Below are 16024 nucleotides of genomic sequence, written 5' to 3' on the forward strand. Positions count from 1 at the left end.
TGAAGAAGATCCTTCCCATACAAAAATATTTCAGAGGAAAATGGATGCCAAACTGGGAAGGACCTTATGTGGTAAAGAAGGCATTTTCTGGAGAAGCGTTAATATTAACTAAGATGGACGGCAAGAGCCTCCCTAATCCAGTACACTCAAATTCAGTCAAGAAATACTTCACTTAAAAAAAGAGAGAAAAAAAAGAAAAAAAAACAAAAATGAGAGGCCAAGGTGAAAACCCGCAAATGACGCCTTGAGACTAAAGTGGTTTTGAATTGAAAATCCAAGAAAAGAGCAATTCAAATTTTTTTATCAAAGGTGGGGCATGTGGTAGTCTTGTCCTCTCTGAATTAACAAGAAGGAGGGATGCTACATCTTGGGGCATCAACAAAGTTTTCTAGGACTTCTAAACACGTATCAAGTTCAAAGGGTCGTTGAGAAGTTTTGTGCAGAGAAGCTCATGCTACGATATCTAGGGCACCTATTTCCATCTTATACATTTTGTATCTTAGTAAAATTTGCTATCTTGATTAATTTATTCATTTCAAGCTTTGATCTCAATAAAATTTCATCTTGTCCATTACGATAATCTTTTTCAAGCATTTTTCATTGAAATAACGATTAATGGACTGATAATATTCAAACAAAAGGAGTTCTGCATATTACTCTAAAAGCTTCTAAATAGTACGAGGTCCTGTAACAGGACTATTGTTTAAAACTAACCAAACTTAAGGGTTGGAATCATTTGGGAAAGAATACTCTATATTGTTACTATTTCTTCAGGTTTTCTGTCAAAGATATCAGCTGAGCAAGAAAGCAGCGTAATACGTCAGTGATAAAAAATTGATAAACAACGAGAAATGAAAACCTAAGCATTAAAAGAGGATCATTCACGAAAAATGACAATTTGCATTCATGCAAATATCATTCATACACACCTAGCTAGGAGCATTTGATTCACTCTGATCATGACATCCTAACCACTAAGGTCCATGAAATAGACTCTACAGGTCATGTTCCTCAGAGAACAGATAAGCGAAACCACAAATCCTATAGCACTGAAGTTGCAGTGGGATGGTTTGAAGTCATTATGGCGGATCTTATCTTTCTGAAGTTGAAGTGGAGCAGATTGAAGCCACCAGCCTTATCTCCCTGAAGTTGTAGCGGACCAGATTGAAGACAACGAATCTTATTTGCCTAGTGTTGCAGTGGAACAGATTAAAGCTACAAATTATGGCATATCTTATCTTCAGAAAGTTGCAGTGGAGCAGATTGATGCCACCAGCCTTATCTCCTTAAAGTTGCAACGGAGCAGACTGAAGACAACAAACCTTATTCCCCTGGCGTTGCAGTGGAACAGATTAAAGCTACAACTCATGGCGAATCTTATCTTCCAGAAGTTGCAGTGGAATAGACTGAAGACACAATCCTTATCTCGCTTAAGTTGTAGTGGAGCAGGATAAAAATATACAAACCTTATCTCCCTGAAGTTGTAGTGGAGCAGGTTGAAGTTACCGATTCTTATCTCCTTGAAGTTGCAGCGGAGTAGATCGAAGCTACAAATCACTTCTCTATGAAATTACATTGAAGTAGATCGTAGCCACAATCCTTATCTCCCTAAAGTTGCACTGGAGCAGGATAAAAATATACAAACCTTATCTCCCTGAAGTTACAGTGAAGCAGGTTGAAATTACCAATTTTATCTCCTTAAAGTTGCAGGAGAGTAGATCGAAGCTACAAGTCTCTTCTCCCTGAAATTATATTGGAGCAGATCGAAACACCAATTCCTATACCCCTAAAGCTGCGGTGAAATGGAATGAGGCTACTTGAAAGAAATAAGCACCATAAAGTCAAGATTCGGCAAGACCAAGCAAAATTGGCCTCTTTAAAGTCTTTGTTCCATTCTCGTTACACGATAATGAGCAAAGAGGGGCAGCTGCAATAGGCCAATTTCGCTCGGGCCCAAGACCAAATACAAATAATAAAGAAAACAAAAAAAAGCCCAAATATCCAGTCCATTTACAAAAAAAATAGTAGACCCAAATACAAGCCCAAAAAAATAAAAACTCTAACAGCCCAATCAGTCCAAAACCTAAACACCTAACAGAAACCCTAGCCCCCTAACCCAAGTGGCGCTGCACCCTAGCCTAGCCTCTGTCTGTCGCGCCTCCACATGCCATCTAACACCTTTGCCCCTGACACCAACAAGACAGAAGCCAATAAGCAGAGAAAAACCAAATCGCAAAACAACAAAAAAATAGAAACTAAAAGTTGTGTAAATCTGCTATAAAAGCCTAGATCTCAGCCTTGTAATTTTTTTTTGAATACAAAAAAGGAGAAATAAAATATAAAAACAAAGTTTGAAACGGTGATTTCTTTTTCTTTTATTTATATCTGTTATTATTTTTTATTTTTTATTTTTAATATAAAAGAAAAAGGAAAAAAGAAACTCACTTGAGTCACTTCGCATACTCGTCGTCGAAAACTTTCTTCGACATCGAAATCGGCAAAAAAGGACGAAGGTCGAATCTTTTTCATTCTTTTTCTATTTTTTAGGCATTTGCCTTCTAGATCTAAAATCTAGGCTTAAAACGGGCTAAAAAAGGTAATTTTGGGTTTTCCAGCCACCATGTACGGGAGTGCCGTGGCCGGCGGGTGGCTGACGGGTAGGCAGTGGTCCTCTTGGCTAGAGAAGAGGAGAGGGAGAGAGGCTATGAGTTTCTTTTCAGACTTTTTTTTAGATTAAGGGCTGAAAATGAATTTTTGAACAATTTTAGGGCTTTTATAATAGCATAAAATGACGTAGTTTCATTTGGCCCCTTCCAGACTCCAAAACGGCGTCGTTTTGGGGGGGCAACCCGTGACCCGACCCGCTTGCCCTTAGGATTCGCGTGTTTTTTTGGTGAATGGGCTATTTGCGCACGCGGTCCTTCCGCTTTTGTGGTGCTTCGCAATTTAGTCCTCGACTGTTTATTTATTTATTTATTTATTTAAAAATGTTTTACTTAATATTCTATTTAATAATTTATTTATTTATTTATTTGATTTCTTTTTAAACCAAATGTGTATTAGCTCTTATTTATTCATTTACTCATTCTTTTTAAATTAACTTGTTTATTTTATTTTGCCCTTATCATTGTCATTTTATTTCTTTCCATTTATTTACTTACTACTTTTTACATACTTTCAAAATTTAGATTTATTATTATTGTCATTGTTATTATTATTGTTATTATATTCTCATTTGCATTATTATGAGTATTATCATTTATGCGTATTGACTTTATGATTCATTAATATTAATGCTATGTATGTTATATTTTATTATGCACATTATGTCATTGTTACTTCAAATGTATGTTGCACTATCATTATTAGCCACGTATGACCCTTTTAAAGTTTTTAAACGATTTCTTTTAAAATATAATCAAATAAATTACAAGTATATTATTCTTAAATATTTCATCAACTTTCACCCAAATTCATAGAAAGGGAAATGTTTTAAAATCGATAATATTTCGCGTTACGGAGAATCGAGAAATTGTACCTTAACTTACGGGGTTTTAATTTTCTCGTTAGACCTAAATAGCAAAATATCCTTTTAAATTTCAAAATACACAAAATTTCAATAAAAATAAAGACAAGCTCATTCTCAAAGGTTCAATGTGTCGTGTCCTAACGTACGAGATGTGACATTTTGCTATCTCTAGACGAGAGGGTCTTTAATATTCGTTTCAATTTATTCAAGCGTTTTTTTCTAAAAATAACATTAATAAAAATGGATATGATTTTAAATTTCCTTTCAAATTTTTAACTTTCGACATTAAGACATTAAGTAATCAACTAGGTACCAATTTTGGGCGCATCGAGGGTGCTAATCATTCCTCGTGCGTAACTTAATCCCGAACCCATTTTCTGGATTATGTAGACCAAAAATTATCGTTTTAGTAAATTTAATTTTTTATAAAAATGATTAAATTATTCGGTGATCCGATCACACCTAAATAAAAAGGATTGGTGGGGACTCCATTTTCATTTTTAAATAAAAAGTCGACGACCTTTTTCAAAATAATGGTTTCGACAGCTTGGCGACTCCACTGGCGACTAAAATAAGAGAGTCAAGCCACAAGTTTATTATTTTTTGTCTTTTTGTCGAAAATTTATAATTCGATTTAAATTTGCGATCCCTTTGTTGCATTCCATCCGTCATTTTTGTGGTATTTGTTATAATATGTTTGCTTTATTGGTTTAAGCTTTTTTATATGTTTCTGCACATTGCATTACATGACTGGTCGATTATACCCTTTTAAGTGGGAGTGAGAAACTACTCCTTCGTGAGGTTTTCACCACCGCATGGGATAGTGAATCGTTTTCGGGATATATCCGTACCTATGTCTTCGTGAGATTTTCATCTCCGCATGGCCATAGGGAAATGTATTCCCCTGAACTGAACTCAGTCCATATGAGCTTATAATGGGTGAGGATCGAGGAATCTGTCAATTTGGGTACCTTTACTTTAGAACCGAACCGCATATAGTGAGCCCTAGTAGCCTACCCTAGGAAGAACTACACCAAATCCTAGTGGTCACCTAAATAGGTGCTTTGTTTATTATTCCTTGCTCACTTTAGCTTTGTATAATGTACTGACTTGTTTTGTTCTGCTTTGACTGCGATTACATTGCATTTTCATCATAGAAAAGAGGTGTTGATTTATGTTCAGTTGCTAAATAGAGAGCTTGTCATAGAAAATGGATTTCTTGATAAAGTGGAAGACAATGTAGTTGTCCAAATAGGGTCCGAGAAAATGTAACGAGGAAAGGGTGATAGTCTGATGAATGAATACATGACTATACTTCTTTGCTTGTGGATTCAAGCTGACAAAGATTATTTGAGAGCCGTCAATGTCTCAACTTTCTTAAAGAAGCTAAAAAACCTCACGAGGATGAGTGAACAATGGGTCGTGACTTAGATCAAGCAAAAAGGAGATAGAGGAGGCACCCCTTTGAAGAGTTTGTGAGATTCAATCTTAATATACGGATATCGATGACTTCACTTTGAGTATTAGGGTAAGGTTGTATATGTAGATATTTGTTTTATGTAAAGAGATTTGTTTTCTAGTAAAGTTCTTCTATTAGAATTGAGTTAGAATTAACGCCTCTTTTCTCTTTTTTGTATTCATTGCATTCATTGCATTCATGTATTAACATTGCATTGCATCATATGCATTAAGTCTCACAAAAAGACCCTAAAATCTTAGCAGTTATCCTGGAATATCGATACACGAGGAAAAACTAAAGAAATAGACCAAAGGTTGGAGAGATTAGAGCAAATGCAAATACAGATGGAAGAGCAATTAGCCAAAATTCAACAAGATATGAGGGATCAGATGCTAGAATTCCAAAGAACTGTGATGAGCCAGTTAACCCAATTGCTGGCTGGAGGGGTAGAAAAAGGAAAGAGCCCAAGGGTCAATTCCGGGGATGATAACGAGGACCCTGCTTATCCTTCAGGCTTTACCCCAATAAACACCCTAGCACAACCAAGCGCGTGTCCATAAAGTGTGTCTGTTAACATCAGACCCCAATACCAGACCGATACCTCGACACCGGTAAACTTCTCGATAGGTTTAGGTTCTAACCCAAGGGATAATCTAACCATTCTTGTTGCCCTTGATTTGGATGATCTAGCGAGAAAAAAAATAGGTGAGAGTGGAGCACCCAAAACAATTTGAAGATCGTTACAAATGGAAAAGGTGGGAGTGGAGCTCCCAAATCAATACTTTAAGGCCCCAAGAAAAAGATAAAACGATGTGAACAATTTAACCACGTGTAACAAGAGTTATTCAAAGCCAAATCACTGTGAGCCAAACGAGAACGATAACACTAGTCATTAGGGCCCACCAAGATACGAGTCTAATGCTAGGCAAAGAACGGAGAAGCCCCAGTTTACGCCTATTCTAATGACATACAGGGAGTTGTACCAAAGTTTATTTGATGCACAAGTTGTTTCCCCTTTCTCCCTAAATCCTATGCAACCCCAATACCCCAAATGGTATGACGCGAACGCCCAATGCGAGTACCACGCGAGAATCACAGGACACTCAATTGAGAATTCCACCACTTTCATAAAGATAATCGAAAGACTCGTCTAAATGGGTATTGTGAAATTCGATGATCTATCTAGTGTAGAAAATCTGTTACCAAACCATTCTGACAAATGGGTAAACGCGATAATCGAGAGTGCAGGGAGGAGAATCATTGAATTTTGAAACAAATGATAGACATGGGATTAATCATTCAGAATTCAGAGAAGAAACCAAAAGGGATGAGGAGCTATTGTGAGTTCAACGCTAAAAAAGGTCATGAAATCCAAGAGTACGCTAAATTCAAAGCTTTGGTGCAGAGCCTAATGGATAATAGAGAGTTGGAATTCCTCGAAAAAGTCAAACACCCGAAAGGAATGTTGAAGAATTTGAACGTTAACGCCGTATCCGAAGAGGGAGCCGGGGAATATAATTTATCAGGCATTTGCCCTTACATATCTAAGAGTGTTTTGAACAATGGGACTGTGGAAGGGATCCTTGTATATTTTAAAGCTAATTCGGAGTAATGTCTAAAACACACTTATTGCTCTAAGTCTAAGGGCAATAAGAATCCTTTTGTGAGATAGGCTTATGTCCAACATCTTTATTTTAGTAAAATGCATCTTTGTTTCTCACTTCGAGCAAATAATCTTTTATTTCATAATCATACTATACAGATAAATATTCTTAGATTCTTTTGTTCTTTGGATCTTCCTTCGTCCCTATAATAGGTCTCTAGATATCAATGATATGAGTGACACTGTTATTGACTCAGAACCTCCTTTTGAGCAAGATAGGTGTCTAGAGGAACCTCAGGACTTTGAAGATGACCAAGACTGTAGCTTGTCTCCTAATTTGTTAATAATGGTAGAACAAGATGAGAAATAGATTCTACCTTACAAATAATCAATGGAAACCATGGTTTTTCTCTATGTGGGGCATGGATGTCATTGGGCCGATCTTGCCAAAAGCTTCTAGCGATTATCGATTCATCTTTGTGGCCATCGATTACTTCACTAAGTGGGTGGAAGTTGCTTAATATGCCAATGTCACAAAGTCGACAGTTAGTAAATTCTTGAAAAAAGAAATCATATGTCGATATGAAAAGCCAAAAAGGATCATATCTAACAATGCACTAAATTTGAACAGTAGCATGATATCAGAAGTTTGTAGTTTGTTCAAGATTAACACCATGTCGCCCCAAAAATAGCAATACTGTGGAGGCAAAAAAAACAAAAAACAAAAAAAATAAAAAAATAAAAAAAAAATAAAAAAAAAACAAAAAACAGAAAAACAAAAACCTCTACTAGGGCAACGCCTTTCTCTTTAGTTTATGGAATGGAGGCGGTTCTACTTATTGAGGTTAAAATTCCCTTTCTCCGAGTTTTATCAGAACTAATGCTAGATAAAGCAAAATGGATACAAGCCCGATATGGTAAAATGTACAAAAGCGAATGATGCGAGCTTACGACAAAAATGTTCGCCCTAGAGAATTCCATGAGGGGGACTTGGTATTGAAGAAGATCCTTCCCATACAAAAAGATTTCAGAGGAAAATGGATGCCAAACTAGGAAGGACCTTATGTGGTAAAGAAGACATTTTCTAGAGAAGCGTTAATATTAACTAAGATGGACGGCAAGAGCTTGCCTAATCCAGTAAACTCAGATTCAGTCAAGAAATACTTCACTTATAAAAAGTGAGAGAAAAAAAACAAAAAAAAAACAAAAATAAGAGGCCAAGGTGAAAACCCGCAAATGATGCCTTGAGACTAAAGTGGTTTTGAATTGAAAATCCAAGACAAGGGCAATTCAAATTTTTTATCAAAGGTGGGGCATGTGGTAGTCTTGTCCTCTCTGAATTAACAAGAAGGAGGGATGCTACATCTTGGGGCATCAACAAAGTCTTCTAGGACTTCTAAACACGTATCAAGTTCAAAGGGTCGTCGAGAAGTTTTGTGCAGAGAAGCTCATGCTACGATATCTAGGGCACCTATTTCCATCTTATACATTTTGTATCTTAGTAAAATTTGCTATCTTGATTAATTTATTCATTTCGAGCTTTGATCTCAATAAAATTTCATCTTGTCCATTACGATAATCTTTTTCATGCATTTTTCATTGAAATAACGATTAATTGACTGATAATATTCAAATAAAAGGAGTTTTGCATATTACTCTAAAAGCTTCTAAATAGTACGATGACCTGTAACAGGACTATTGTTTAAAACGAACCAAACCTAAGGGTTGGAAACATTTGGGAAAGAATACTCTATATTGTTACTATTTCTTCAGGTTTTCTGTCAAAGATACCAGCTGAGCAAGAAAGTAGCGTAATACGTCAGTGATAAAAAATTGATGAACAACGAGAAATGAAAACCTAAGCATTAAAAGAGGATCATTCACGAAAAATGACAATTTGCATTCATGCAAATATCATTCATACACAGCTAGCTAGGAGCATTTGATTCATTCTGATCATGACATCCTAATCACTAAGGTCCACGAAATGGACACTACAGGTCATGTTCCTCAGAGAACAGATCAGCGAAACCACAAATCCTATAGCACTGAAGTTGCAGTGGGATGGATTGAAGTCATTATGGCGGATCTTATCTTTCTGAAGTTGAAGTGGAGTAGATTGAAGCCACCAGCCTTATCTCCCTGAAGTTGTAGCGGAGCAGACTGAAGATAGTGAATCTTATTTCCCTTGCGTTGTAGTGAACTAGATTAAAGCTACAAATTATGACGGATCTTATCTTCCTGAAGTTGTAATGGAACAGATTGAGGCCACCAGCCTTATCTCGCTGAAGTTACAGCGGAGCAGATTGAAGACAGCGAATCTTACTTCTCTGGCGCTGCAGTGGAATAGATTAAAGCTACAAATTATGGTGGATCTTATCTTCCTGAAGTTGTAGTGGAGCAGATTGAAGCCACCAGCCTTATTTCCTTAAAGTTGCAGCGGAGCAGACTAAAGACAACAAATCTTATTCCCCCGGTGTTGCAGTGGAATAGATTAAAGCTACAAATTATGGCAAATATTATCTTCCTGAAGTTGCGGCGGAACAGACTGAAGACACAATCCTTATCTCCCTGAAGTTGAAATGGAGCAGGAGAAAAATATACAAACCGTATCTCCCTGAAGTTGTAATGGAGCAGGTTGAAGTTACCAATTCTTATCTCCTTGAAGTAGCAGCGGAGTAGATCGAAGCTACAAGTCTCTTCTCACTGAAATTACATTGGAGCAGATCGAAGCCACAATCCTTATCCCCCTGAAGTTGTAGTGGAGCAGGATAAAATTATACAAACCTTATCTCCCTGAAGTTGCAGTGGAACAGGTTGAAATTACCAATTCTTATCTCCTTGAAGTTGCAGAGGAGTAGATCGAAGCTACAAGCCTCTTCTCCCTGAAATTATATTGGATCAGATCGAAGCCACAATCCTTATCTCCCTGAAGTTGCAGTGGAGCAGGATAAAAATATACAAACCTTATCTCCCTGAAGTTGTAGTGGAGCGAGTTGAAATTACCAATTCTTATCTCCTTGAAGTTGCAGCAAAGTAGATCGAAGCTACAAGTCTTTTCTCCCTGAAATTACATTGGAGCGGATCAAAACACCAATTCCTATACCCCTGAAGCTGCGGTGAAATGGAATGAGGCTACTTGAAAGAAATAAGCACCATAAAGTCAAGATTCGGAAAGACTAGGAAAAATTGGCCTATTTAAAGTCTTTACTCCATTCTCATTACACGACAATGAGCAAAGAGGGGCAGCTGCAATAGGCCAATTTCGCCCGGGCCCAAGACCAAATACAAATAATAAATAAAACAAAAAAAGCCCAAATATCCAGTCCATTTACAAAAAAATAGCAGACCCAAATACAAGCCCCCAAAACTAAAAACTCTAACAGCCCAAAACCTAAACACTTAACAGAAACCCTAGCCCTCTTAACCCAAGTGGCATCGCACCCTACCCTAGCCTCTGTCTGTCGCGCCTCCACATGCCGTCTAACACCTCTACCTCTGACATCAACAAGACTGAAGCCAACAAGCAGAGAAAAACCAAATTGTAAAACAACAAAAAAATAGAAACTAAAAGTTGTGTAAATCAGCTATAAAAGCCTATATCTCAGCCTTGTAATTTTTTTTACGAACACAAAAAAGGAGAAATAAAATATAAAAACAAAGTTTGAAAAGGTGATTTCTTTTTCTTTTTATTTATATCTGTTATTATTTTGTATTTTTTATTTTTAATATAAAAGAAAAAGCAAAATAGAAACTCACCTGAGTCACTTCGCATACTTGTCGTCGGAACTTTCTCCGGCATCGAAATCGGCAGAAAAGGATGAAGGTCGAATCTTTTTTATTCTTTTTCTATTTTTTAGGCATTTTCCATCTAGATCTAAAATCTAGGCTTAAAACGGGCTAAAAAAAGGTAATTTTGGGTTTTCGACCACCGTGTACGGGAGTGTCGTGGCCGGCGGGTGGCCGACGGACAGACAGTGGCCCTATTGGCTGGAGAAGAGGAGAGGGAGAGAGGCTATGAGTTTCTTTTCAGATTTTTTTTAGATTAAGGGTTGAAAATGAATTTTTGAACAATTTTAGGGCTTTTATAGTAGCATGAAACGACGTAGTTTCATTTGGCCCCCTCCAGACGCCAAAACGGCGTCGTTTTGGGGGGGAACTCGCGATCCAACCCGTTTGCCCTCAGGATCCGCATGTTTTGCGGTGAATGAGTTATTTGCGCATGCAGTCCTTCCACTTTTGTGGTGCTTCGCAATTTAGTCCTCAATTGTTTATTTATTTATTTAAAAAATGTTTTACTTAATATTCTATTTAATAATTTATTTATTTATTTATTTGATTTCTTTTTAAACCAAATGTGTAATAGCTCTTATTTATTCATTTACTCATTCTTTTTAAATTAACTTGTTTATTTTATTTTGCCCTTATCATTGTCATTTTATTTCTTTTCATTTATTTACTTACTACTTTTTACGTACTTTCAAAATTTAGATTTATTATTATTGTCATTGTTATTATATTATCATTTGCATTATTATGAGTATTATCGTTTATTTGTATTGACTTTATGATTCATTAATATTAATGCTATGTATGTTATATTTTATTATGCACATTATGTCATTGTTACTTCAAATGTATGTTGCACTATCATTATTAACCACATATGACCCTTTTAAAGTTTTTAAACGATTTCTTTTAAAATATAATCAAATAAATTACAAGTATATTATTCTTAGATATTTCATCAACTTTCACCCAAATTCATAAAAAGGGAAATGTTTTAAAATCGATAATATTTTGTGTTTTGGAGAATCGAGAAATTGTACCCTAACTTACAGGGTTTTGATTTTCTCGTTAGACCTAAATAGAAAAATATCCTTTTAAATTTCAAAGTACACGAAATTTTAATAAAAATAAAGGCAAGCTCATTCTCAAAGGTTCAATGTGTCGTGCCCTAACGTACGGGATATGACATTTTGCTATCTCGAGACGAGAGGGTCTTTAATATTCGTTTCAATTTATTTAAGCGTTTTTTTTTAAAATAACATTAATAAAAATGGATTGTATTTTAAATTTCCTTTCAAATTTTCAACTTTCGACATTAAGACATTAAGTAATCAACTAGGTATCAATTTTGGGCGCATCGAGGGTGCTAATCCTTCCTCGTGCGTAACCAACTCCCGAACCTATTTTCTGGATTTTGTAGACAAAAAGTTATCGTTTTAGTAAATTTAAAATTTTATAAAACTGATTAAATTATGAGGTGATCCAATCACACCTAAATAAAAAGGATTGGGGCACTCCATTTTCGTTTTTAAATTAAAAGTCGACGACATTTTTCAAAAAAATGGTTTTGATAGTAAATATATTATCCTAAGAATACAAAATGTATTGCAATATTTTATCATGGTTTTATCATGATTTTGTATTATTGGTAAGTTCACTTGTGACACTGTTTCAATTAACAACATTATCAATATATATACAATTGATATAAATGATAAAACATACATAATATAATTAAAATAAAATGTTAGTTTAGTGATAAAATTGATGTTTTATTGACGTAAATAGATTGAGTTTAAATTCAATCACTTGAATATTTTTTTTAGTTTTTTTAAATTAAAAATATTAAAATATCTTTGAATAAAATAGTTTATTAAAAAATTAAAATATTTTAAATTTCCTTTCAAATTTTCAACTTTTGACATTAAGACATTAAGTAATCAACTAGGTACCAATTTTGGGCGCATCGAGGGTGCTAACCTTTCCTCGTGCGTAACCAACTCCCGAACCTGTTTTCTGGATTTTGTAGACAAAAAATTATCGTTTTAGTAAATTTAAACTTTTATAAAAATGATTAAATTATGAGATGATCCAATCATACCTAAATAAAAAGGATTGGTGGCGACTCCATTTTCGTTTTTAAATTAAAAGTCGACGAGCTTTTCAAAAAAAATGGTTTTGATGGTAAATATATTATCCTAAGAATACAAAATGTATTGCAATATTTTATCATGGTTTTATCATGATTTTGAATTGTGGTAAGTTCATTTGCGACACTGTTTCAAGTAACAATATTATCAATATATATACAATTGATATAAATGATAAAGCATATATAATATAATTAAAATAAAATGTTAGTTTAGTGATAAAATTGATGTTTTATTGAAGTAAATAGATTGAGTTTAAATTCAATCACTTGAATATTTTTTTTAGTTTTTTTAAATTAAAAATATTAAAATATCTTTGAATAAAATAGTTTATTAAAAAATTAAAATATTTTCGAATAATATATTTTCAAATAATAACAAAAGGATGTTTTGATAATTTTCTCAACTTATATGAATTAGAGACTTAATTAATATAGTATGAATTTTTAAGCAAGTATATAATAAAAAATATTTTAACAGTACAAATAATAAAATATGATAAAAAAAATATGATTTGAGTATATAAAATTCAGAAAAAACATAAAATTCGGATACACCGTTACGTTGAAGCATGTGATGAATTTTGACAGAACCGTTACCGTTCCCGGAGCAATTCTCCCCCATGGCGAATCCTTACAGATCAAGGTACTCAAATCTCATCTGTTTCTTAATTTATTTCTTTACCCCTCTTTTTCTTTATCATTTTTTCTCATCAGTATTTTTCGCCATTTAAAACATGACTTGATAAAAAATTTCAAATATAACAGCCAGGGCCTTAGCGCTAGACCCGTGGGAAATTTTGATGAAATCCAACTGAGAATCGATCCAGTTCATGCTGATTTAGACGAAGAGATTTCGGGTCTGCACAAACAAGTTACACAACTCAAACACGTAAGTTCCTTTTTTTTTTAAATAGAAATCGAGTTTGAGGGTTTTTGGGGTTATTTTTGGTCGATTAATAATTCTGATACGATATGAAATCTGGGTTTGTTTTTGAATTAATTAGGTTTGGCTTCTAAATTTAGAATCTTTTATAGTTCTTAGATTCTAGAAAATGGGATACAGATGAGAAATTTATTGAAGGCTATTCCTTTTTGGGTAAAAGAGTCCAACAAAAAAGAACACAATGTTAAATTATTGGTTTAGAAATATATTTTCTGCATTTTCAATGGATAACTTATTTGATTGTTTATATGAAGAAAACCAGAATGTTTCATTATCTTACTCGTAACTGTTGCTCGTCCTATGTTTTAGGTTGCAGCTTCTACTTAATAATGTTTCTTTGTACTCTGTTAATATCTCTATATGTTGAGTTGGACTGTAAATTCTGCGTCTTTGGATCTTCCTATTTGTGCTTTCATGTAATTAGTTGCACCCAATTGACATTTGAGCATTTTGGTGCTTTTCGAAATCCCACTAATCGTTTAAGCAATGGAATAATTGTAATGCGTTTTCTCACATGACCGAAACTACAGTTTCCTCAGGTTTTGTCTTCCATGTTTGGCATATAGATGGAACTTCTGAAGGAAAAAGAGCAGCTGGAACCAAATTCTTAATGCCTTTTCTCTTTCTGCTTATTTTTGTCGTTATTATTATTGTTTACGTGTGGGGGATAAGTTGAACTGAAGGAAGAAAAACATTTGCAGAAATACAAGTAGCATCCTTTTGGACACCCTATTCAACTATTAATGCACTGCAAGGAGATAAATTTAAACACATATATTTATGAAATCTAGAGCCAAAGTTAGCCAAAGTAGTTTCCCTGCAAATATGCTTCACAATAATAGTCTAATCTATACCATTCTGTAGCTTATTGATCTTGTGAGGAGTTTACTCATCTCCTATGGCTTGTCTTTTTGTTGAAGCATCTGAGCAACGTTCATTGATCTGTCTTAAATCTTCTATCATTACTTGGCCATGGATAAAATTCATTGCTCTTATTTGCTTACTGCATGCTATCTTCGATGTCAAGTCATGCTTTTTCCGCTTCTACTTCATTTGATCCCCTGGCTCTGCTCCATTCTGCTTGACTTGCCCCACTATTACTACTAGATCAAAGATAAAAGATGGTTCTGTGAATAAGTATCTTGACTTTGTTTGTCCTTTTTTTTTTTTTTAAGTTGAGATCTCCTATCATCTTTCATTAAGGAATCTTCCTGTTTGATTGTCATCAGCACTTGTGAATTCAATGAAAACTATGGCTGCATTTGTTCGGTCAGGTGCTTTCTCAATAATGCAAAAAATATTTAAATACTGTAGCCACAGAGAATAAGAAAAGGGCATCGAGAAAGTTTTGATTTTGGCAATGTAACGTGCAATATGCATTATAATTGAAACATCTATTCTTGTTCACTTTCACTGTGAATTTCCATGTAACATGAAAAATCAGTGCTACTATTTGGCTTCTGGCATAAACTGCGCTTTTATTTCTTATGTTTACCTGGGTGAGTTGAAAATAACTATCCTTATCTGATTATTTTCTTTTCCTTTCAGTTTTCTGTTTCGAAAGAGTTTTTGTTTTGGTACTTTGAACTCTTGCTGAAAATGTTGATCCACAGGTGGCTCAAGAGATTGAAACTGAAGCACGGATACAGAATGAATTTGTGTCCGATCTGGTAAATACTCGCTTGACTTGACCCCTTAAATAATTTTTTTGTTTTATCGAAAAGAAAAGAAACAAAAACAAAAAGGCAACTACAAAACAGACGATGATCCATAGTACAATCAAAATTTGAATTAAGGCATCTGGTTCCCTTACCACGAAGTTAAGAAATACCATATTTACTATAACAACTCACTGTTTTGTTTCTTGCTTCAGCAAATGCTAATGAGCAGAGCTCAGGCAGGAGTAAAAAGTGGGATGACAAAGTTGAATCGAACTGTTGCTCAGCAGAGATCGAATCACATTTTGCAAGTGATAATCTTTGGTCTCACATGTTTCTCCATCGTCTACTTATGGTCAAAGCACTTCAAGAGATGACAACATTGGCTCCGAGGCTACCTTGTCATTGTGAATGCATATATAGTATTTCTCCACAACTTAATAGATTTTTAGTCCATCGGAGCATTTATTTTAGTTGCTACCATAATGTCATTTGCGGACTGAAAGGTTTATTCAATAACCATTTTCTGGGTATATGATGATTAAAGCTTGTCTACTCTAATTGCTTGCTACACGTTCAAGATTTGATAAAGTATTAAGCACTCTTCGTACCAATTTAAGGCACTATACTTTTGCTAGACAAGCCAAGAAAAGAAAACACCAAAAATAAGGTTTAATTGGGTATTTTTAGGCACAAGAAATGGTGATTATGTTTCCAAACTCATGCAAGTTATCTCTCTATCTGCCAGCCAATAGCTAAATCCTCAGATAAAGGATGTGTCTATGGGGTGGTTTGGATTTGGACCAAATCCTCAAAGGATGTGTCTATGGGGTGGTTTGAATTTGGACCAAATCCTTAAATAAAGGATGTGTCTATAGGGTGGTTTGGATT

General features: G+C 34.7%; 1 protein-coding gene across 1 annotated transcript; it reads left to right on the forward strand.

Annotated features, from left to right (window-relative positions):
• The first annotated feature begins 13015 nt into the window (after positions 1–13015).
• Positions 13016–15666, forward strand: LOC107913377 (bet1-like protein At4g14600). The gene is made up of 4 exons (XM_016841944.2): positions 13016–13175; positions 13298–13421; positions 15089–15145; positions 15349–15666. Exons 1-4 carry the CDS (start codon positions 13153–13155, stop codon positions 15508–15510), a joined length of 366 nt encoding a protein of 121 aa, XP_016697433.1. The 5' UTR covers positions 13016–13152; the 3' UTR covers positions 15511–15666.
• Positions 15667–16024: the final 358 nt, after the last annotated feature.

This window comes from Gossypium hirsutum, chromosome D11 (genome assembly GCF_007990345.1).
Source record: "Gossypium hirsutum isolate 1008001.06 chromosome D11, Gossypium_hirsutum_v2.1, whole genome shotgun sequence".
NCBI classification, from domain to species: domain Eukaryota; kingdom Viridiplantae; phylum Streptophyta; class Magnoliopsida; order Malvales; family Malvaceae; genus Gossypium; species Gossypium hirsutum.